Genomic DNA, 22,969 nt, shown 5'->3' on the forward strand with positions numbered 1-22,969 from the left:
ACTTAATGGAAGTTACAAAAGTGACATAACCACGTCATGTAAAAGTGCTTAAAGTGAAACTCTTGCCAAAATGCAACTAGGGTTTTTTGTGAATGTATGAGACAAATCTTTGTGTAAAAGCATAATCATTAAGATTAATTTAAGAATTAAGATTCTTAAAGACGCTAGCCGCCGTCATGGCAGCCAAGAAGTATCGATCTCTGAATGCGACGTAACCTGGAGGAGAGTTAAGAGAGAGACCGCTACTGTCTTCTGGCAACAACTATCCACGCGATATCTCACGTGACTTTTCCAGCTTTTGATTTTAGTATTGTTTCTTATATGAGGCTCCTTTGTCAAATCAAGGTCAATATTGTTTTTCGCAAATGACAAAACAATGAATTATTCGTGCATTTATATGGAACTAAGCTTTAGTAGCGGTCCACCTTAACTGTCCTCCATGTTATCTTGCATTCGGAGATTGATACTTCTCACTGGCAGGACGGCGGCAGGCGGAGGAAACATCTGGTAACATGAGTTCTTCAAAAAATGTCTTTTTAGTAAACTCTGTGTACACAAACAATGTTCTCAATGCTCGTGTTCATGTGTAGAGACTCTGGTGATACTACGAGCAAAGTTTCATGCTGTGTTGAGCCTTCTTAGTGTTTTAAAAATAGCGATTTGGATGCTAACGCTAATTTGCCCCAAGCACTCCCATTGAAAATGAGTTTGACCTGAAAACGAAAATACAGTAAAACTTAAAAGTGCCTCTTTCGTCGTAATTATGCTTTTACACGAAGATTTGACTCATATACGTTCACAAAAAAAGCCTAGGTTTTACTTTAAGTATGCCTACTACATCTACATACTATGTAAGTATGCAGGGGTAAACAGAAATAAAACATACATCCCATAACCCATAAAAAATATACTCAATGACTTTTGAATACTGTTTTGGTGAGCTGTTGCCTAGCAACTGTTACTCACAGCAGGAGAGAGTTGAAGTGTCTGGAGGACGGACAGACAGAAGGATACTTTTAAAAAAACGACAATGCAGACTCTGTGCTTTTCTGGTATTTTGTGTTTTGACATGTATTCATAGTAAATTCACTGAAGAATGTCAGTGTACACTCTGTCCAGCGCAATCATCATTCTGCACAGTTAAAAAAGCCCCTATTGTGTGTCGCTTTGGACAAAAAGTGTTTATTTCATCACCATCAGTGCCAGTCTAGATTTAGTTTTAGAAAGTATTTCAACTTTGAACTGCATGTTGAGTTGGCTGCACACAATATAATGCTGAGGAAGCCCACAGAAAGTTTGAAATAAGTAGTTGATTATGAGTAACTATGACAAATGTTATTATAGGTTCAATTGCAGTTCAAGCTGATTGTGTGACTCTGCCTGAATAAGCTTCTGTGACTCAGTGTCTACAATACATCACAAAAACGCCAAGGACATTATTTAACTGCTAATTAGCAGCAGGAGTCATGCAGATGTTCCAACATTTATATGTAGATGCAAAATCTTTGACTGAACTGATTCAGAGCACCAAACAGCAATAACCTTGTACAAGACGGCTGCGTATTCACTCAATTATGTAACTATTGTTTTATAAGGATACTGTCGATCTCCTCTGAAGGAAATGTTTAACTATTCCCACTCTCAGCAGTGGTTGTAAAACATGTGTTAGACCATAACGGGACAGTAAAACACATCAGTTAAACTCACTCTAATGAAGTTCTTTTAGAGTTAGTGGCTCCTCTGGCTTATCTGTCCCATTAAATTAGTGAGAGGAGAAATTCTGAGACTTTAAATGTGGAATTAATTCATTAAAACATTATTGAGCCATTAAAGTAAAATTAAAAAGAAATTACATTTTATTGCAGTCTTTTTGCTGCAGTCATGGAGGGACACTATAAACCTTTTTAAGACCAGCACTGGCCCGATATGTTTGATATATTAGACTCATAGGGGACTAGAGTTCATCTGATATAATAGTATAATGGAATAAAAAGCAAGTAAAAAGCTGCAGAAGTGAGTCGGCCAAACTTGCATTTATTCAGACAGATTAGTAATGTAAGACTTGTGGGAACAGTCTCACCTAAAGGAGCATTTAATAGCGGTTGTGCAACTTTCTATATTATCATATTATTTTCACCAGCAGAGAGTTTTTCCATGTTAGAAAGTAGAAGTGTAGCACACCCCGGCTCATTACGAATATGCTTTATTAATTGATGATGTTTTCGACCAGTAAGGTACATGAACACATAATCCGTTGTTTTCACACGTCCTATTCATTGTCTATGTATGTAGAAAGCCTTACAATGCATTCTGGTAGCAGCGCGTTGTGTGTTTTGAGAGACATGGCGTAGTGTTGCCCTCTGCTCATTTCCAAAAAGTTTTTTATGCAAATCGATCGATGGCATCTCACCTGATGTGACTCCTCTGGAAGCTCCTAAAGCATTCTTAAAATAAAACATTTTGAAGCTGGGAAGCGTTGTGTGGCCTCATGCAGGTACCTTCAGGCATCCTCCACAATCAAGAGGCGACACCCTAGTAACATACGTTATAAGTGATTTGACAATCATCATTATGTAAATTTTAATTCCTGAGTTTGAATTTCTTCTTCAAAACTCAACACTGCCCCTTTAAAGCAGAATAGCTGCATCGTGCTGCTTTGAAGTCGATAAGATAAATCTTTTTCATGTAGAAAAAAATGCATATTGATTTACAACGAATTCAGTTACAGCTCTAAATTCTTTGTAACCTCTTTGCCAACACAGGAAAGCACAGGTCGGCATGTTGGTGCTTTGATGGACCAGTCTGTGTAATCTTCTTTTTCTCACCCTGTATTTATCTTGTAAATGTCCACAGCTATAAAAGGTTACCGACGCATTCACTGTGCACCTGTGAGCTGATTTTTTTACGAACGTGTTATCAAAGCTACAATAAAAAAATAAAAGAATAGCAAGAAAAGAGTTAAACACAAGATCTGTCTCATGTTAACTCTGTTCGTACGTTCTCCTTCCTTCTATTCCTTCATCTCTCCCGGCCTTCCCTTCCTCTTCAGGTCTCACTCGTCTTCATTCTTATCTAACAACAGGCTGCTCCAGGCTCCCATTACAATTATGTAGTCATCTGGGGATTTGACTTTACAAAAAGGTCCTCTCATGTACCAATTGTAGCCTCACAGTCAGAAAATAGAAATAGAGAATCTAAATTGGATTTAATGATAGTCGTTCCCTGATAACTACTGTAGTGTGTGTGTGTGTGTGTGTGTGTGTGTGTGTGTTGGGGGGGGGGGGGGGGGGCTCGGTGTAAAGTACAGTGTCTCCTCTCCATGCTCAGTCACCCACAGCGGTCGTAGGAAAGAACTCCTAATACCAATGTGTCAAATTCCCTGATAGGTCGAATAGAAAACGTCCGGAGATGAAGAAGACAGGTTTCTCCTCTCCCCCCCCCCCCCCCCCCCCCCCCCGCACAACTCAGCGAGTGTCTGAGAGTGTCGAGGCAGTAAATGGACTAAGGTCATGTCGGTAATGGGACAGCAAAGTCAAGTGGAGCCATGCTCAGGTTGTATCGGAAGGGGGGGGGGGGGGGGGGGAGACGTGAGGGCAAAACAAGACAACAGAAGCGAGAGAGGGAGGAGGTCGGACGAAAGGAACAGAGCGCAAAGGAGTCAGAGAGAGAAAGCAGACAGAGGAGGTCTAGAGGAGAGAGGCTGACTGGGGGTGAAGGATAAGAGGAAATAAAGAGAGGGCAAGGTCTCTGTATGCAGTGGTTTCAGGGCTTAAAGGCGAACATTTCATGCTCTTTTTCCTGGACTGCTACAGTCTGGCTGTCAGACTGCTGGGGGTTATGTTGGAGCAGATTCACTTGCTCAACCAGGCAAGGAGAAAGTAAAAATCCAAAGCAGCCGTCGTCACAGGGATCTAGACAGAGTGTTGGGGGCCATTAGTGACGTCTTCTAACAGGCTGTCATTTACCTCAAAGTACTTCTGCAGCTGTTTGAATTCTTCCTCGCCGCCATCAATTGTTGTCCAGAAACTTAGAGAAAAGATAAATGAGACACAGTTGCGCTAGCTGACACGTTCATTATTTTGGGAAAATGGGAATTGGACTTGATTTTAGTCTTAATAATACCAATTGTTAATTAATCCTGGCTTGTTTTTCCAGCTTTGGTGTATTCATGAGCGTTCAATATGTAATGTAGGAACAACGTGTACGCTAATTTTTTTTTTTTTTTTACATGTATTTTATTGCTCAGAGCTTTTAAACAAAATGTTGACAGCTGTTGCTGCACCAGTACATTCCCTAAAAACCACTAAACATATTGCTTTACTAGACTTGTTTTAAGGCTTCATGCTAATAGGTAACTTTTCAAGCTAATTTATGACACTATAAATGTTAAATGTTGTTAAAAGTTTCTATCCATCGACTGAACATTTACCTTCATCCACCATGTCTCGGCAAATTTGACGTGAAAGTTTTACGAACTGTTTCATGTGAATTTTCCCAGGCTGATACTCATTCTTCCAAGTATTCCAACACCACATGAATGCATCTTAATACACATCAAGAAATTATTATCTAATTTAGTTATTATGTCCCTCTTCCAAACAAGAATTTCTAGCTCCTCCTGAGGTATCCCCGAGGCTTTCCCCCGCCAGATGAAATATATAATCCCTCCAGCAAAGTTCTGGGTCTTCCCCAGGGGTCTTCTGCTGGTTGGCTGTGTCCGGAAAACCTTGAAAGGGGGAGGCGCCCAGGAGGCAGGGACACATCAAGCGTAAAACATTTATGATGGTATGGCAAAATTCACGCTGTGGCCGAATGTGACGCAGGCGACAGTGATGAAATCAGGATGCCGCCGACCTTTATTCTGCAGATTATTTTCTCGATTAATCATTTTGTCGTTAAATGTCAAGACAGTTTTAGAAACGCTCATTACAGTTTCTCGGCGACTCAACAGCCGTCTTCAAAGACTCTTCGTTTACCGTCATAAATGGCAAAGAAAAGCAGCAAATCCTCACATTAAAGAAGTCGGAGCCAGCGAGAGTTTGACCTTTTTGCTTGAAAACATGACTTAAACGATTCATCAATTATCAAAAAAGCTGGCAACTTATTTCCTTTTGATCAGCTGCTCAATTAATCATCGCAGCTCGAGCTCACATCTCACCGAGAGCAAAAATCAGAATGTGTCAGGAGGAGTAACCGTCGGGACCATCGGAAGAGAGTAAATACTCATCACTATTTCAGTGCAACCAGTTGCGGTGTTCTTGCACTCAGTCTGATCCGAGTTAGTTAGTCTTTCATATTTTTCCTTTCCTTGTGTCAAGTAGAGCTTTTGATCAATAAGAAAAGCATCCAGCAATCTACAGCGCTTTCTCTTTCAAATTATTTCACTCTTTAACTGAAGCTACGCAGAAAGATGCAGTCAATAGCCCGTCTCTTTTTCTTTCTTTTTTTCCCTCTCTCTCTCTCGACTTCACATACTCTGCACGTACGTACACAGTCATTATTATTACATCTCCGTCTTGAGCATTCCTCACACCTTCACAGGAGTCTCCAGTCTGACGGACAAATTTCAGAGGCCTCCAAACTAATTCTATTACTTTTGATCGGCGTCCTGGAAGCAGATATTGCTCTGCCTCTCTCCTGTTTCTGAAATGCATTTATCGCGGGGAGAGCGAGCAGCAAGACAAGGTTAAAGAAATCTGTCACCTTACGCTTACCAAAAAGCACTTGAGGCAGCTGTATATTGTATCGTCATCCTACAGTAACATCCTCTTCATTTTTGGAAATTCCCAAAAGATTTCTCTCATTTCCTGTCTAACTCCGTCTCTGTCCCCCTCGCTCTGTTCAGTTATCACATCTATCTTTTAAAGTAGTCTTTTTACACCTCATTGAGAGGAGGATCTGTGGAAAGTGTTCAAAGTTTGTCAAAAGACTGACTTTTCATTCATCTTTCCAATGGTAAGAGTAGAATAGACATTCTTCAGCGCTTATTTGGAGTTTCCGCAAAGTGGTTGCAGGTTTAACTGGAATTGACAAATAAATAAAAACGATGCTTAAAATAAATGGAAATTTGGAATAACGCAGTTTCAGTGGAGCAAGAAATCTGACCAAGTCAAATATAAGCATCAGAAAATATGAGGATTGATTTTACAGAAGGTGAGATCAATGGAAACATAAACTAATCAAACTGAATTAAAGATTAATCTGCTTTTTATGTACTAGTGCAGTGCCCGTAAGAAAAGTGTATTCCTATAAAAAAGTGGGAGGTTAAGGAGCTTTTTCATGAATGGCCAAATGAGGCTGTGTTTGAAGGTGGGATGTCAGGGATATTTAGGTTTGTTGTGAAATCCGATATTCCAGGGTATAATTGGCTGTTTTTGACTATTTTTGATCTTGCCATTATATTTCATCTTAAAAGCTATTTACTTGGTGTCATTATTTTCAGCACAACCTCACAAGTGGGACTGTACAGTTATTTTTTTATTTTGACATACTGTATTAACACAATGGACCTAAAATCACAAAAAAAAACATGAAATCCGAGTAGAAAAAGTTTGATTTTTTTTTACTGTGAAAACCACAAATATTTTTAACAAACCATTCATTTTTTTTTTTTTTTTTTTTACTTATAATGCAAATATAAATTGTTGTTTATCTAAATGTGTGCATACATTTAAAAAAATTACAAAGTTATATGTAACTATTTACATTTAAATGCAGGCAATTCTCAGGTCTGCCTGTGCTCCTTCCAGCTGAATTAAGAGCTGGACTGCCTGCTCCACATTCAGCTTCTCCTCATTATTCTGACTCATTAAACAAAAAAGACGACTCCACTACTCACTAAACACACTACACCAAACACTACATAATACAATAACTACACACTCCAAACACGCTAAATGTCACAAATCTCTCAACTCTCACACACACCGACCGTCGTTGCCTGTCAATCATCTGCTTACGTCCCTCAAATCAAATCAAATCAATTTTATTTATATAGCCCAAAATCACAATCACATTGCCTCAGTGGGCTTTACAATCTGTACAGTGAACAACATCCTCTGTCCTTAGACCCTCGATTCGAGTGAGGAAAAACTTCACATGTTGATGGAAAAAAAAACCTTTTAACAGGGTAAAAAAAAACAATGGAAGAAACCTCAGGAAGAGCCACAGAGGAGGGATCCCTCTTCCAGGACGGACAGACATGCAATAGATGTTGTGTGTACAGAAAAGAGCAACAATTCACAGTTTACAGGTACATCGACAGAAGATCTGATACAAGTTATGCAATGTTAGTGGAACCAGGAGATGACCGAGCAGGACGAGGCATCACCAAGTGGAGCCCGAGCCAGACGACCTCCTGTCCACCATGTTGACCTGGAAGAGGGCAGGCCACACAAGATAATTAGTAATAGACAGAGAGAGGCATCAAGATTTACAGAATAAAGATATGAGGAGATAGTGAAGCAGAGGAGAGCAATGATCCAGGAGAGCCCGGGGTGTGACGGTCCAGATCAGTCAGTATTTCAAGGCAGCAGGAGCCCGGAAATGGTCCCTCCCACAACTTCCTGTTCCTCAACAACCAAACTTGCTGCTTGGACACTTTCGTGACAAAAGCAGCGAACATCCACAGATTCCGATTCCACTTTGTTGTCCGCGTGTCTCCAGATCTCCTCAGACCCGAACAGACTCAGTTCGGACTCGTTTAATCTCATTAATCCACAACAGTCAGTTTAGATGCACAGAAGAGAACGGGACGAACCGCCGGCAAAATCCCGGTTCAGCTCTGCTTGTTTCTTAAGGTGGGGGGTCGCGGTGGGCTCTGCAGTGATTGGCTCTGGTGCGTGCGTGGCCACGGTGTGCAATGATTGGCTCTGGTGCGAACGTGGCCACGGTGTGCAATGATTGGCTCTGGTGCGCACGTGACTGTAGTGGCTCCAGTGGACAATGCTCGTGGAATTTGTAAAGCATTTATGAAATAATTTATTAACGGTATCATTGCAGTCCAAACAAATGCGAAATAGCACACCCTTGAACCACGCAGCAGCCATGTTGAAACTCTCAGGTCAGTCTGATCCTGATCCGCAGAGATATTTGAGGAATACACACACACACACACACACACACACACACACAGACAGACAGACAGAGGTTATTTGCTGTTATAGAGAGATGTGGACACCCCTGTTCTCATTAGGGCTACAACAAGTACTTGATTTTGTGATAAACTCCTCTTTCATGACAGATATTTTCTTAAATCACTGGCTCTTTAATGATTACTAAGTTGATTATTTTGTCTAGATAAGGTCAGAAAGTAGCCTTGGGTGGACAAAAAGTCCATCAAAGTTTCTAAATCCCAAGCAGACGTATTCAAATGGCTTGTTTTGTGCGACCATCAGTCACCAAAATATTTCAGTCAACTGTGATGAAAGACAAAGAAAAGCTGCAAAATCCTCACACTGGAAAAGCTAGAACTGAACATTAATACCTTCTGCCAAAGGAGGTTAGGTTTTCACTCATGTCTATTTGTTGGTTGGTTTGTCGGCAGGATTACACAAAAACTACACAGCCCTTATTCCCACGAAACTTGGGTGGAAGATGGGCCTCAGCCCAGAATAGACCCCAGTTACTTTTGGTGCAGATCCAGATAAATTAACAGATCCAGGAGTTTTATTCTCTTCTTGTAAGACTGCAAGTGATTTTCTCAAGGAATAATGCATGGATCCTAATGAAAAAGAATCAGACTCATTTAGGCAGCTGTATCTGTGAGTGCAATTTGCTGCGGATCCTAATAAAAGATCCAGATCTGGTTTACTGAGATATACAAGGCTATCAAATTTGAATTGGGATTAGACTTGACCGCATTAAAAGGGAGTGTTAAGCTCACTTCTGAGTGCCATTTTATTTACAAGATGTACTTTTACTTGAGAAATGACTCAACAATAAATCAATAATCAATATACTGTAGTTGCTAGTGATTTTTCTGTGTCTGTTTTGCTTTGGCCTGCAGATGTTTATCATAAGTTGGGCTCAGCCCCTGAGCTCCAACTAATACAGGGACCCCATGATATATCAGACTATAATGTGCTTCTGCCACACTGGCAACAGTTTGGGGGATGTGTCAACATTACAAGGATCCTGCTTACAAACAAGGTCCATAAAAAAACTGTTAATAACTTGTCCGGCCGGCACAGAGCCCCCATCCCCGTCTTTGGAGATGAATTGTAATGTGACAGAAGGCCCCATCACCAAACATCAATGCTGCTCTCGTGGCTGAAGGGGAAGCGAATCCCCACAGCCAGGTAGCAAAATCTGTAGTAACGACTTGCAGCATATTAATGCTCACGGTTTTCGAAAGAGATGTCACAGTTAGATCGTGGATACAGCCCGGTGCCATCGTCCAAACTTTAGAAATCATGTCCAGGTTCTGTTCGGCCACGTCAACTGACATGGTGCTTTCCAGGTGTAAAACCTTCATGTGGGTCTCTGCATGTGCTTTATCTTGCATTAACTGAGTCAGGCTCGAGTCAGGTTTGGACGTAAAAAAACACAGGGCCTGTCAAGTTTTGGAAAAATGTGGCCTGATCATGTCATGGTTTGGTGTCCAAATACTTTTGGCAGTGTAGTTTACGTTTGATGGGATCTTAATTTAGAAAGTATAAGCTCTTCAGTGTCTGTTCTCGTACATATTGTGAAAGAAATCTGATTTTGTGGGGTAAAAGCAGTGCAGTAGTAGCTGTGAAAATTACTACAGAGCTCGGATGATGAGTTGGCAGATTCTTGCCATTAAACGAGGTATTAGTCATCTTCTGTTACCTCCCACCCACCCTGTCTGACACTCTGACCTCTTCTTCTTCTTCCCACGCCCAGAAAGCCAGACTGGCAAGGATAAGAATATCCAAGTCGAGCAGCGCCAACGCCTTCATCCAGAGCAAACGCAACGGACTCCTCAACGAGCTGCTGGAGCTGACGGTGAGAGCGACCTCTGACCCCTCTGAGACAGTGAAGTGTGCGCGATGATTTCTGGGAAGTCTTCTCAAATGTGTTCATTAAAAGTGACATGAAATATCAGCAGATTGTAAATCAGTATGAGAGATTAATCATATTGTTCCTTGTCAAACACCCTGCTACTCATCCTTTCAGTTCACTGTTACGCAGTAGCTTGGAAGCAGCAGCCTCACGTCAGCAGTGTACACACACAAACATTTACACACACACACGCACACACAATGACAAACAATTACTGCCATAATTAACCAACGGGCAATTTAGAAGTCATTTAGAGGCTATAAAAGAGCAGGAGATGTTGCAGTCATTACATTCTCGTCGTTACACAGGGCAGGGGTGATAGCAGAGGAGTTATGCCAATAATCCTGCGGGTGTAAGCAGTGTAATCACACAAAGTACTTTTCTTAGTTCAGTTCTAAACTTAATTTAATCCGTGTCTGTAAAAACTGGTGAAGTAAGACAATAGTGGCTTTTTTTTTTTTACTTTATTTGCTTGTTGTGTTGCTGTTGTTGATAATTAGATGGTTAGTGCATTAAAAGAGGCTGCAGCAAACTTCAAATCTGCACCAGTGTGCAATCAGACAAACAACTACCCTTAAATCCCATCCAGGCTCCTGCTCCTGCAAACACACACAATGTTTCTGAGATTATACTCAACTACGGTGTTGTGTTTTTGTCTTTCACTCTCACCGTACCTTAAACCGGCAAGCTGTAAATACAACACCAACGTATCGTCAACTTATAAAGTTGATACAGTGAACTTGTTGGCAAACAGTTGCTGATTTACACACCCAGTACACACAAAGAACCACTTACATTTACATAGTCACGTTTCTAACCACTAAATTATAAATTGAATATTCACTCTCGTTTTAGGTCTCCACCAACTCCTTAAGGAAATATGTGTCAACATTTCGAGAAGTATGCATATTTGCTTTCTTGCTGAGAATTAGATGAGATTGATACCACTCTCACTTTCATGTCTGTACTCTTAAACAGAATCTAGTTATATAAACTTAGAACCATAATTCGATGTTGCAGACATACCAGTTAGTCAGCTTTAGACAAAATCATCAGTTTGCATCAAATATTTATTCTCTGGAGTCCAACTTGTATGGAAAAACTATTCTAAGTAACATACAGTACATAACATCATTCTAAAATAAACTATCTTTTAGACAATCCTTCCATTAAAAAGGACACATTTGGTCTTTTATGGGCAGGTACTTGCCAATCAGAGCTAGAGTAAGGCAGGTCTTATCAAGAAAAACAGTGGGGTCCATGATGATGCTGTGATGAGCTTTTAATCTGCAAGAAAGCAAATAAACGTATTCATTAACATTTCTCACTATTCATTTAAATGACATGTCCCTCTCTTAATGCCCGTTTGTAGTCTTAAGTGGACTTTATACTTTTTAAAGTAAGCATTTTCTCCATTTCCTACTCCTCCCTTTTTTTTTTTTTTTCGTCACTACCATGGAAAAATGTGTTTGGTAATGCGTTTAGCAAATTGCCTATATCCTCCCCATCCAGTCCATCACTTTTTTCAGCAACACACTCCCCTCCTTGCAGATGGTTACTAAAATCCATTTGGATCTAATCGAGTCCAGTGTGAAAGCTCATGGGTGTCTGGAAGCGGTTTGAATTATCATATAAATGCCATCTGTGAGTGCTGAGCGACCCCCATGCCTCTGCATGCAAGTGATGAGGCTGCCAGAGTCCTGGTGCATCAAATTACAGTGGTGTCACTGCTGTCAGTCAGTCGCTGAGTGAGTCTGCGGTGAGAGTGATGGGGATGTATGACAAAATCATTGGTTCCCTCATAGCCTGTAGTTAGATTAGAAGTTCTGGTCTGCTGGTCTTTTCAGTTTTTCCTGACGCCTAATAATTTTTTGGACAGTTATATTGTTTTCTCAGATCACAAGCTTATTATCATTGAGGGTGATTTATTGATAATACTGAAAAGTTTTACGATTACTTGGAGAAGGAAAAACGGACAGTTTTATCCCTTTATGTTTAATATGCAAGAAAAAAAGTACATCTTAAAGTAGAACATTTTCTTGAGAATCGAATTAAAAAGCCAGATGGCCTGATGTCTGCTTTTGACTAATACAGCAAACTAAGTGATAACAAGTTATCACATTAATACAGAAATCATATAAAGATCAAATAAAACCATAACAGCAGTTCTGCTCACTCATTTGCAATATTGCCACAAAATTCGGACTTTTGAAAAATTCAAATCGTCTGACAGTGTATGTTCGAAACACCCACCGCTAATTGATGGCTACTACTACCAATGAATGAAACTGGACTTTAATGGGATTATCAGGTGAACATTTGTTGTTCTTGTGTAACAGAAACATGTGTCCACAACATCATAACAAGTGTTGGACAATATATTGATAAATGTCATCAAACAATACAAATATGTCAACTATACTCCACGTCAGTTATAAGGGCTTTTTCATTCTGCACTTAGCCAGGGGCTAAAAGCATTCTTAAAACATTCTTGGCAACGCAGCTTTTAGCCCCGAGCTGAAGCTTTCACACAGGCACAATCCTGGCACGTTCCAAAGTGGGCTAACCGTGACTCTAGCCTGGGGCTTGCTGGCCCTGCTCCGGAGCAGTCTGTGGTATTATCCACTGAAAATCTACGAAACACGGGATGTAAAGGTGCCAATATGAAATAGGGCTAAATAAAACAAAGTTGTCATGTGTCATTCTAGACTTTAGCTTCTGACTGCATGTTCCAATGGACATTTAACAGAGTGCTAGTAGAAACGGACAGTTTTATCCCTTTATGTTTAATATGCAAGAAAAAAGGTACATCTTAAAGTAGAACATTTTCTTGAGAATCGAATTAAAAAGCCAGATGGCCTGATGTCTGCTTTTGACTAATACAGCAAACTAAGTGATAACAAGTTATCACATTAATGCAGAAATCATATAAAGATCAAATAAAACCATAAAAGCAGTTCTGCTCACTCATTTGCAATATTGCCACAAAATTCGGACTTTTGAAAAATTCAAATCGTCTGACAGTGTATTTTCGAAACACCCACCGCTAATTGATGGCTACTACTACCAATGAATGAAACTGGACTTTTATGGGATTATCAGGTGAACATTTTTTGTTCTTGTGTAACAGAAACATGTGTCCACAACATCATAACAAGCGTTGGACAATATATTGATAAATGTCATCAAACAATACAAATATGTCAACTATACTCCACGTCAGTTATAAGGGCTTTTTCATTCTGCACTTAGCCAGGGGCTAAAAGCATTCTTAAAACATTCTTGGCAACGCAGCTTTTAGCCCCGAGCTGAAGCTTTCACACAGGCACAATCCTGGCACGTTCCAAAGTGGGTTAACCGTGACTCTAGCCTGGGGCTTGCTGGCCCTGCTCCAGAGCAGTCTGTGGGATTATCCTCTGAAAATCTACGAAACACGGGACGTAAAGTTGCCAATATGAAATAGGGCTAAATAAAACAAAGTTGTCATGTGTCATTCTAGACTTTAGCTTCTGACTGCATGTTCCAATGGACATTTAACCGAGTGCTCGTAGAAACACAGTGTGAAGGGTTCACCCCGGACTTAGGTTAACACTGGGTTCACAATCTGTGAGTAAAAAAGTGGTTTGAAAAGTTATCCCAGGGTAAACTGATGGCCAAGGTTTAGCCTAGCCGATTGTTTCTCTTTGTGGGTAATGTTGCAAATGAATGCACTTCACTGATGTATGGCAATATGGCAGTTTAGAGCACAAATTCACATTAACAATACCCATCTGATGAATAATATACACAATACTACATATTATAGATTACTAGAATTAACAAAAAATGTTCTTCATCACAATAACAAAAATAAAGGTCTCCTCTAGTTACTGCAAGTCATGTAAAATTAAATGTGGTGAATCTGTGACCGAAATGTCCGAGCCCCTAGTTATGTAGGGTCGTGATGTGGTCCTGCATGCAGACTATTTGATGAAGTACCTTGATTTATCCGGTATTAAATTTACTGGGTGAGCCAAAAATAGAACAGTCCCATCTGGCCATTTTATCAATTATATAAAAAAAAAAAAAAAAGACTTAAAACTCCCTCAGTGAAGGGTCACATTTCAGATGGACTGCATGAAAATCAGATTCTTCCCTGACATGAAAGGAGCTTTAAACCCCTGACACAGGTCTCCGTCTCGATGTACAAAGTATCTGAAAGGACCTCTTCCACAGGGCAGATCCACACATTGAAACATCAGAAGGCGTATTTCTCGTGCCCACGTCGCTGCATTGTTCATGTGTCTGGAATCTGAATGAGAGTCCTTGGGCTGGATCGCCACCCACCCAAATCCTTTGAGTAACAATGTGCGCTGTGGGGGGAGAATTAATTTGTTTTTCGTTTTTTCATGTTTTTTGGCAATTGTGATTACTTTGAGACTAAGCTATATTGGAGCCTGAGCTTTGAAAGCAAGTCCCGCTTGGAGAAATACCAAAAAAAAAGGGTTCCGTAAGTTTCTGTTTCTGTTTTTCTCCGCTCCTCTTTTTCTGAAGCTCGGTAACATCAATAACTGTTCAGCTGCTGGGAACATCACATAATGCCCAGTGGTACCTACTTAGAGCTGGCAACAGCATGGTTTCAGAATTTATATTTTATCAGTTCAATAAACTGAAAAAGAGGGGGGGGGGTTCTTTTTTAGCAACCTGCTTACACAAGGAAACCAAACCAAAGGCAATAACAGTATTAATGACTCAAAAGATGCCCAATAGAGACAATTAATTAGAAAAAAAATAATTGCCAAGGCTGAGGGATCAATACACACGGCGCAGAAATGTGGTCCATTATGTAACTACATGGCCAGTGTGTTATTTGAAAGCAAACAGCAGGAGTTGTTGGCTACCTCCTCATAATAATGAGAGTGAAGTCAACAAGCATGAACCAGAATAGAACAAGCAGAGAAATCCTCTTGACACCAAGCAGAACGAAAAAAAAGCGTCACGTCGCTGACATTAAATCACTGATGACAAAGTTCATATCAGAGTCATTTCAGCACCAGAAGCCTTAATGAGTGATGAGGACACGCCGGGCGAATGTGATTTGTCAACGCTCATCGATGTTGTATGTTTCTGTGACTTATTAAGGCCAAAGAAGAGGACGAGCAGAAGCTGGCCAAGTCCATCTCTCTGTTAGAGAGCCAACACCACCACCTACTGCAGTGTCTGGAGAAAACCACAGTGGGTACCCTTCAACACTTCTGTCTGTCTTCAAGCCTCAAAAATCCACCAATTGATGAGGTTAAAAAGATTGAACAAGTATTTTATTATGATGACGTTTTAATCGGTGACAAGTACAAAAAGCTGCAAGATAAACGTGATCAGAATGAGACAACCAAATGAAAACTCAAACTCCCCAAAGTTATATTTATGTATTTAATTTACTTTCTCCTTCTCTGTTTCTCATATTACCTCCTTTGAGTGTCCCTGTGTTTTGCATAATGTTTTACAACATTTGAACCTATATCGATATGTCTGAGGTGACCGAGCTGACTTTAACACACTTGCACACCACTGTTAATCGTTAAAGAAACAGCGTGGGTGTGTATTTAAAGCTCCAGAGAGTTTTTTCTATTTTAAAAGACATTTATATTGACAAGAGAGTTTCTTTTTCAGACACATTTTGTTTAAACTAGCTGTTAATCTCATGTATGTAATCGTCTAGCTGTTAAATCTGTATGAGTCTGTGTCAGCGGATCCACTCTCCAGTCAGTAAATATACTAACTGACAACATGCATTAGCTGTTGAATGACACCTTTACTATTTATTTATTATTCAGATTATTAAACATTTTCTTTGGTGTATTTATTTGTATAATTAGAAATGATCTATCATTTAAGGCATCGTGTCCCGCGAGTCTGTCTTCTATAGGTGTTGTTTGCTTTTTTTAATACTTTATTGCAATGTTTCCTTCATTACACGACATTTGCTTATGAGTCCATTGCACATTTTTTTTGCAACTTTTTATACAATTAGATGATTAAATCACAAAAGATAACTATGATGCCAGTTCAGAAAAAAATACAAAAGAAAAGAAAAGAAATGGTGATTAACTTTGGAACAAGAGTTAACCCAAAGACAAACGCTGCAAATTGACTTGTCATTTCAGTTAAGCCCAAAATGAGTATTAGGTTGGTATTTCCCTTCCGTTTCGAAACCCAGTGACCAATAGTCATAAAAGTAAAAGTATTCAGCATTTTATATAGTATATATATTTCCATATCGGATATGATGGGGGGGTTTTACCAAATGGTAATAAAATAAATCAAATTTTTAAAAAGTGGTACTTTATCTCTGATGCAGCAGGCAATCTTAAAAGTAACTAGTAACTAACATTATCAAATGAATGTATTGGAGTAAAAAGTACAATATTTGCATCCAAGAATTGTGGTGGAGTTGAAGTATAATGTAGCAGAAAATGGAGATACTCAAATAAAAGTACAAATAAACACTACTGTTGTGACAGAGATTTGCAGACTCTGGAATAAAAGCTACGGACACAAAAAGTGTTGTTAAAAGTCTCAAACAGTGACTTAGATGTTTATATAATAGTCTCCAGAGTCTGTCTTTGATATGGGTTGTAAAAGTACCCAAAAGTAAGTGAGTAAAGTAAGATATTAATGTAAAATATTACTTTGATAAAGGTAAAAGTCACCCATATGAACAGCACCTGAGTAAAAGTCTCAAAATAACTGATATTAAAAGTCATAAAAACACAAGTAAATGTACATTAGACATATTATTTAGTTAGTTTAGTTATTTAGTCCAGTCTACAAAGTAACTGGTAACTAAATTAACAAATAAATGTAGTTGACCAAAATGTACAATATATACCCCTAAAATGTAACAAAAAATCTAAAAAAGCATCTTAAAATTGTGTTTAAATGAAGTGCTACATGAAACGAACTTCCACCACTGGTCTGTTATTAACGCCACGTTCTGTTTTCCCCCCTCTGTACCAGTCTCTCCCTCTGGACTCAAACCATCATCCCGTTTTTTCCTCTCTCCAGGCTCATGAGTTTGTGGATGAGCAGGTGTACGAGCAGAACTGTTTAGAAAGAGCACTCCAGACCTACGCGTCACGCAGCCCCTCGATATCTAGCCACGACAGCTCCGAGGGGACCTGCTGTGGCCGCAGGGGAAAGAGGAACACTCCTCTGCCCAACGCCAGCCTGCCCTCCTCCCACCAGGGCCCCCTGCAGGAGCTCAGCGCCATCCACATACAGTGTGGCGATCCGCCATCACGCACGGCCAGGTAAAAACTGAGGGACAGCAGGAACACACAGCAGCGACAGAGGAGAGATGGAGGCTTCGCTTTGAGGTTTTCAGCCAAATTCTGACAACTTTGGCACTTTTCGGACTTTCTCCATGTGGTGTAAAGCCATGATGAATGTTTGAAGGTTTAGAGATACTGTGTCCTCCTCTGTGCACCTCGAAGCATTGAAAAGATACTCGAAAATGTATGTGTATTTTTCAGAGACACAGTCCAACTTATTTAACAGTACTTTTTTGTTAGGAAGTGTTGCCACCTCAAGGGGACAGTGAGATAGTGAGTTTGTTCAGTTGGCATCAGAGGAAGGACAGCATCTGCTTTTTTACCATCCTGTAAATGAGGAAAAAGATCCGATAAGATAATCCGTTATTGATCCTCCAGAGGAGACATCGGGGCGTTGCAGCACAAGGACAGACAATAAAATAGAGAATGCCAGAGAGAGAGAAATAATTAAATATGTATTAAATAACAACAGAATTGAAAAGACACACAGTGGTACACGTACAGTTCTCTATTTAACTATTAGTACTGTTGTACTAATGCAATACAATAAGTTCCTAGATCCCTGTATGAGACACACTTCAGCAGACCTTTTGTGACTGTAGGAAGTCTGTGCATTCAGAAAAAAAAAAAGACAAATAAAATACATTAAAAATTACAGTCCGAGGTCTGCGGATTATCCAGAGTAACCAGGACACAGTGTCTTTGACAATAATTAGCTGTTTTTTGAGTGCTTTGAGCCACACAAACCAAATTTGATCCACTCAGATGCAGAAATCTCTAAACATCAGCAGATGCAACTGAAAGTGTGTGCAGCTAAAGACAATTACAGGTAGAGTACAAAAAAAAGGTCTGAAGTAATTTGTATGAACTGACGCTTTAAACTGTTTTTTTTAAAGTGTTATATCCAAAACAGTCACTAGAGGGGGCTGTTGCACAGCATCATCTGTACATATTTTGTCCGTCTCCATCTCGATTTGTCACGTCTAGGACCCCTAAACTGAAACAAATTAGACCACGTGTCATAAGATTTTGCGGCAGGTGCCCTCATTTTGCTTTTAGATGTCGTATGTTTTGACCCAGAGAGTTTAGAAATAGTAATAGATTGTGTCCTTGCATTACTTAAAGATGGAACTATAGTGAAAATGTTTGCTCTGGACTTCCTGTAACCACTTCAAGAACCCCTAAGGACCACTCAACATATGTTACCCGAGCTGACATGATAATAGCTCTTATAACAGTAAATAGATAGAAAAAATTGTTGAATAGTTGAAATTGAATAATAAATAGAACAAACAGTGACAGATGAAAAACTGATTTACTTCACTCTCATAGTGGATGTCAAACCTGCAACCATAATATGCAGAAATAGAGGAACATTTCTGGAATATAGTTTTTTAAATTATCATTATCATCATCATCATCAGTCAACTCAGATTGTATTTTTTTTGTTGACAGTATTGTCTCAAACGGTTTACCTGCATGCATTACTGACAGTACATGTTGTGTGGGTAGATGTACAGTACACAGTGATACATAGTCTCTCTCTCTCTCTGTATTTGTCTCTGCAGTCGTTCCAACCTCAACCTGAAAACTGATAACAGCGGCAGGATCAACTGCAAAGGTGGCCGGATCACCACAGCGATCATCAGCCTCCCAACGCCCCCGGCTCTGACCCCCGATGGCGACGGCCTCCACGGGCCCCCACAGAGGAGGCCACCGCCTCCCCCGAGTCACCCGCCAACTCCGAGCATCCAGACCACGGCGAGCTCAGCTTGCACCAACATCGTCAAAGTCTCTGCTCTGTGACTCTCTGGCTGATGGATGTGACTCAGCCCAGCAGGAGGAAAGAAAGGAGGAAGAAGAAGAAGAAGAAGAAGAAGAGGAAGGAGTAGGCGAAGCAGGTGACACTACCTTTATGGACGCAGCATGTCCCAGTCCCACAGGGTCAACAGGAAGAGCGCTGTTCTCCAGAGGAGTCACAGATGGTGAGGAGATGTTACTGAGGTAGAGGATTGTAGATATGTGAACCGAGAATCACGCACTCGTCATGTCGTGTACGCAGTGTAGATACGGACAGAATTGCTGCATTTCTAATAGTTTCTAACAGCAGTACAGATGTTTTTACGGCAAGTACTGTGAAAAAAGATTGAAAGACTTTGTGCAATTAGCATATCAGTACATCAGCAGACGCTGTCAACATACCACAAATTTACAGTAAGTTTAAGTGAGTTCACAGTGAAAAGGATATTTTGTTGACTTGTGTTTGAAGAAAGAAGAAGAAGAAAATGAAAACGTGTTGACTGTGTTTACTTGAACCTGATTGTTCCCGATTGTGTTATGTGTTGTTTGTCTTAAGTACTTTGAGAAGAAAAAAAAAATAACTGTAAACAGTTTTAGTTTTCTTTACAGCATCGTTTGAAATGTCACGACACCCGATGCTGTTAATATTGTGTCACTGGAAAGTGAGTTTAATGTGTGTGAGAGTGAAAACAGTGTTTTTGGTTTTTGGTTTTTATTTTCATCTATTCATTGTGTTAAAGACTCAAACCAAACTCTGCTTTTTAGTTGCTCTATGTTTAATTTCTGACTGGAGGTTGACCAAACACCGTCTTCATGTCACTAAAGGTCATCATGAGGTGACAACGCAGAAATTCATCAAAAAACACGAGCTGACCTCACTGTGGCACTCGCACCCTGGACTATCTGTTCCTGCTGAAGATACTGATTTTTTTAAAAGGTGTATTAAAAATGCTGAATCATTTCCTCAAACACTTGGCCACTGCAGTTTCTAGGAAATGTCACTCAAAACAGGAGGAAAGTAGTCCATTTTTGTTTGGGACTATTTTTTTCTGTGGATGAATACACATTTAGAAATAAGCTAAATCAGGCAGTACATGTCAGTAGTATGGATTCGTCTTTTTGTGGGGTTTGTTGACAAAATTATAGAATATTTCCAATCTTGTCCCTCAGAGGGGCTCTGTCGAACAACTGTGTTGTGGTCGAAGCCAGTCGTTAAGTGTATGTTAGCAGACTCCATTTATAAACTAACGTTAGTTACTGTTGCTCTCCATTAGCAAAGCGGAGAGGCGCTTTGAGAAAATCCGACCCAACACCTTCTCAAAGAAATCCACAGTCCAGCAGCATTAAACAACTTAAAGAAATCGTCCGCAGGCTTGTTTAGGCAACCGAAAGAGACGGGGAAGGTCTAATGTTTCACTTCACATTACAGTCTGCTCATACATGGCCAATAAAAATGTGATTAATACATGGAAATTTCTATAGGTGGTGCCATAGAGCCCCTTTTAAACATTTAAATACATACTGTTTTTTTCCATATCAGGAAGTGATCCTGTTCATATAAATGTGATCAGTGATTTTTGTCATGTTGAATAAATAAAAAGCTGATGCTGCCTCCACTCACTGAGAGAGAGGCTAGGAAGGAAAATAATACGAGTGGGCATTTTAGCCCACCTTCACATCAAAACAACCACAGAGAATGTTACAGAAATGGGGACAATTCATGTTCAGTCCAGCTTTTTCAAACAAAAAAGCTGCGTTAAAACCTGACTATTTGTGGTTTTCTAGAGGAGAGAAAGAGGATAAAATATGCAACTATTCTCTCTTTGTATTTTGTATTTTCTTCGAAACAAAGCGGAAAGCAAATGTCCATATCGGTTGCCTTCAGTTGTACCATTTTGTGTCTTGAGTTACCGTCAATGAAAAGAAGAATTTTTTTCCCCACAGCCGACTACAGGTGGAATTGTAAGTAAAAGAAAGTTTTCAACCACATCACAAGTCTCTCATCAGCGCTCAACTGCAGAGGTGGCAAAAGTAGAATTACTGATTTAACATCTTTACTCAAGTAAAAGTAAGTAAGTACAGGCTCTGAAATGTACTTGAAGTATGAAGGTCAAAAGTGTCCCGCACAGCTCCCAACCATTTAAGTGCAAACCTCACATCATTTTGATATAATTCAAAGAGGAAGTGTCCTGGCTCTCAGAATTTGCTCCTACGGCGGCGGCTACAATGTTGCCTGGTTCAGTTTTATGCTTGTCGCTGCCTCTGTCACTACACACCTTCTCTCCCCATTCCTGCCTCCATCTTGATATGTCGTTAAAGATATAAATATAAGATAACTGATAATTCCCCTCAGATGCATTAAAACGACAGTGATGTCCCTGTGTGGAAAATGTAAGTAGAAAGAAAGTAGTAATATTTGTGTTAAAATGTGAGAGTAAAAGTTAAAAGTAAATGATCAAGTACTGCTACGTGAAAATTCTACTTGAGTACAGTAACAAAGTATTTGTACATCCCACCTATGCTAAGCTGTCATGGAGCCGGCTCTGTTGACATGCATTAAATTTGGTTTAAGTTAAAGTCAACTTGGAGACGAAGTCCTAAAACAGACAACAGATTTAATCTCACCAGCTGATGAAGACCATGTGAAGTGGTTGAAAGCATTAGTGAAAGGCACCGGACCGCAAGTGGACCTTTTAAAATTTTAGGAATATCCAAAAAAGCTGCTCCACCATTAAAATCTTGATGAAATAATCTCGAACACGGTCACTAGATGGCAGGAAAGAAGCATTCTGACACTAAAATAAAATAATTGAAATGATTTAAAATGATGTTCTGGTTTACGGCCTTACAGCTGCATTAACATATGATTTATGTTCCTACCGGCTGCACATTGTTGCTCATGTAAAGCTGATAGACGCCTGGTGTTTGAAATATTTTGTGACTTCTTGCCAAGTGTGTTACGGTTTATCTGTATGAAATACTGTGTTTGTTTTTGTTTTTTGTCTTTTTTGAAGCTTTGGTTGAACTTCATGTGTTTTTCAATCATGAAGGACCAAGTGAAACTGTTTTTACAGTATCAGTATACTTTGTGTTGCATTTCTGTATTATGTCATGTTCTTTATGCTGCTATATATATAAAAAAAAAAAGAAAATGACGAACCCTTTAGATAATTATTTCTTCTCACTGTTAATGCTGAAAATAACGAGCGACCGCTCAGTCGTGGTGTTCAGAACTTGGACCTTGGTTACCACTGATGCAGTATCTACACATTAGGGCTTTCTGCAGTATCATAGATCACCATCATGCTTCAACGTCAGGAAGCACTTCTCTTACTCTGGTGTGACGACTGTCATTAAATGATGGACTGGACTTTAAAAGGCATTGTGAGGGTCACTTTTTTAAAAGTCTTGGCATCGCTGTTTGTGTTGTTTCTTATCTTTTTATCCTTTTGAATTGAGCTTTTCTGTCTGTTTGCTGTGTTTACAGTATTCTGTCAGTTTATTTGTTTTAACAACTATGAAGTGTCAGATGGAAATTAAAGTCTGCCACAACAAACCAGTGTCATCTTTCTTGAACATGGAAATATTTGTGTGAAAATATACATTTAGCTTTTTGTAATTTGTTTCTGTCATGTTTTTCTTTATAATTCAACATGTTTTCAAGTTTTTGGTGTTGGTTTGCAATTTAGCTGAAGAGGTAACGCTGCAGCACGTACACTGATGTTGTTAAACGTCATTGTGGATTGATGTGCACTGTCCCTTGTAAATGAACAACCAACAGTTACTGCCTGGGTAAATAAGCAGCTTTAAAATATACACGTACAATTCAGTAT

The 22,969-nt window shown here is 39.7% G+C and overlaps 1 protein-coding gene across 2 annotated transcripts in view; it reads left to right on the plus strand.

Moving 5' to 3' along the window:
- Positions 1 to 22,692, plus strand: part of LOC115584158 (potassium voltage-gated channel subfamily D member 3-like) — a 95,417-nt gene extending 72,725 nt beyond the window's left edge. The window contains exons 4-7 of one of the 2 annotated variants that reach the window (XM_030421593.1): positions 9,868 to 9,969; positions 15,148 to 15,240; positions 17,023 to 17,315; positions 18,905 to 22,692. In XM_030421593.1, coding sequence (XP_030277453.1) covers positions 9,868 to 9,969; positions 15,148 to 15,240; positions 17,023 to 17,315; positions 18,905 to 19,142 — 726 coding nt within the window. In that variant the 3' untranslated portion in view covers positions 19,143 to 22,692. The remainder of the gene's footprint in view (positions 1 to 9,867; positions 9,970 to 15,147; positions 15,241 to 17,022; positions 17,316 to 18,904) is intronic. The other variant, XM_030421594.1, reaches the window with a different exon arrangement.
- Positions 22,693 to 22,969: the final 277 nt, after the last annotated feature.

This window comes from Sparus aurata, chromosome 6 (genome assembly GCF_900880675.1).
Source record: "Sparus aurata chromosome 6, fSpaAur1.1, whole genome shotgun sequence".
NCBI classification, from domain to species: Eukaryota; Metazoa; Chordata; class Actinopteri; order Spariformes; family Sparidae; genus Sparus; species Sparus aurata.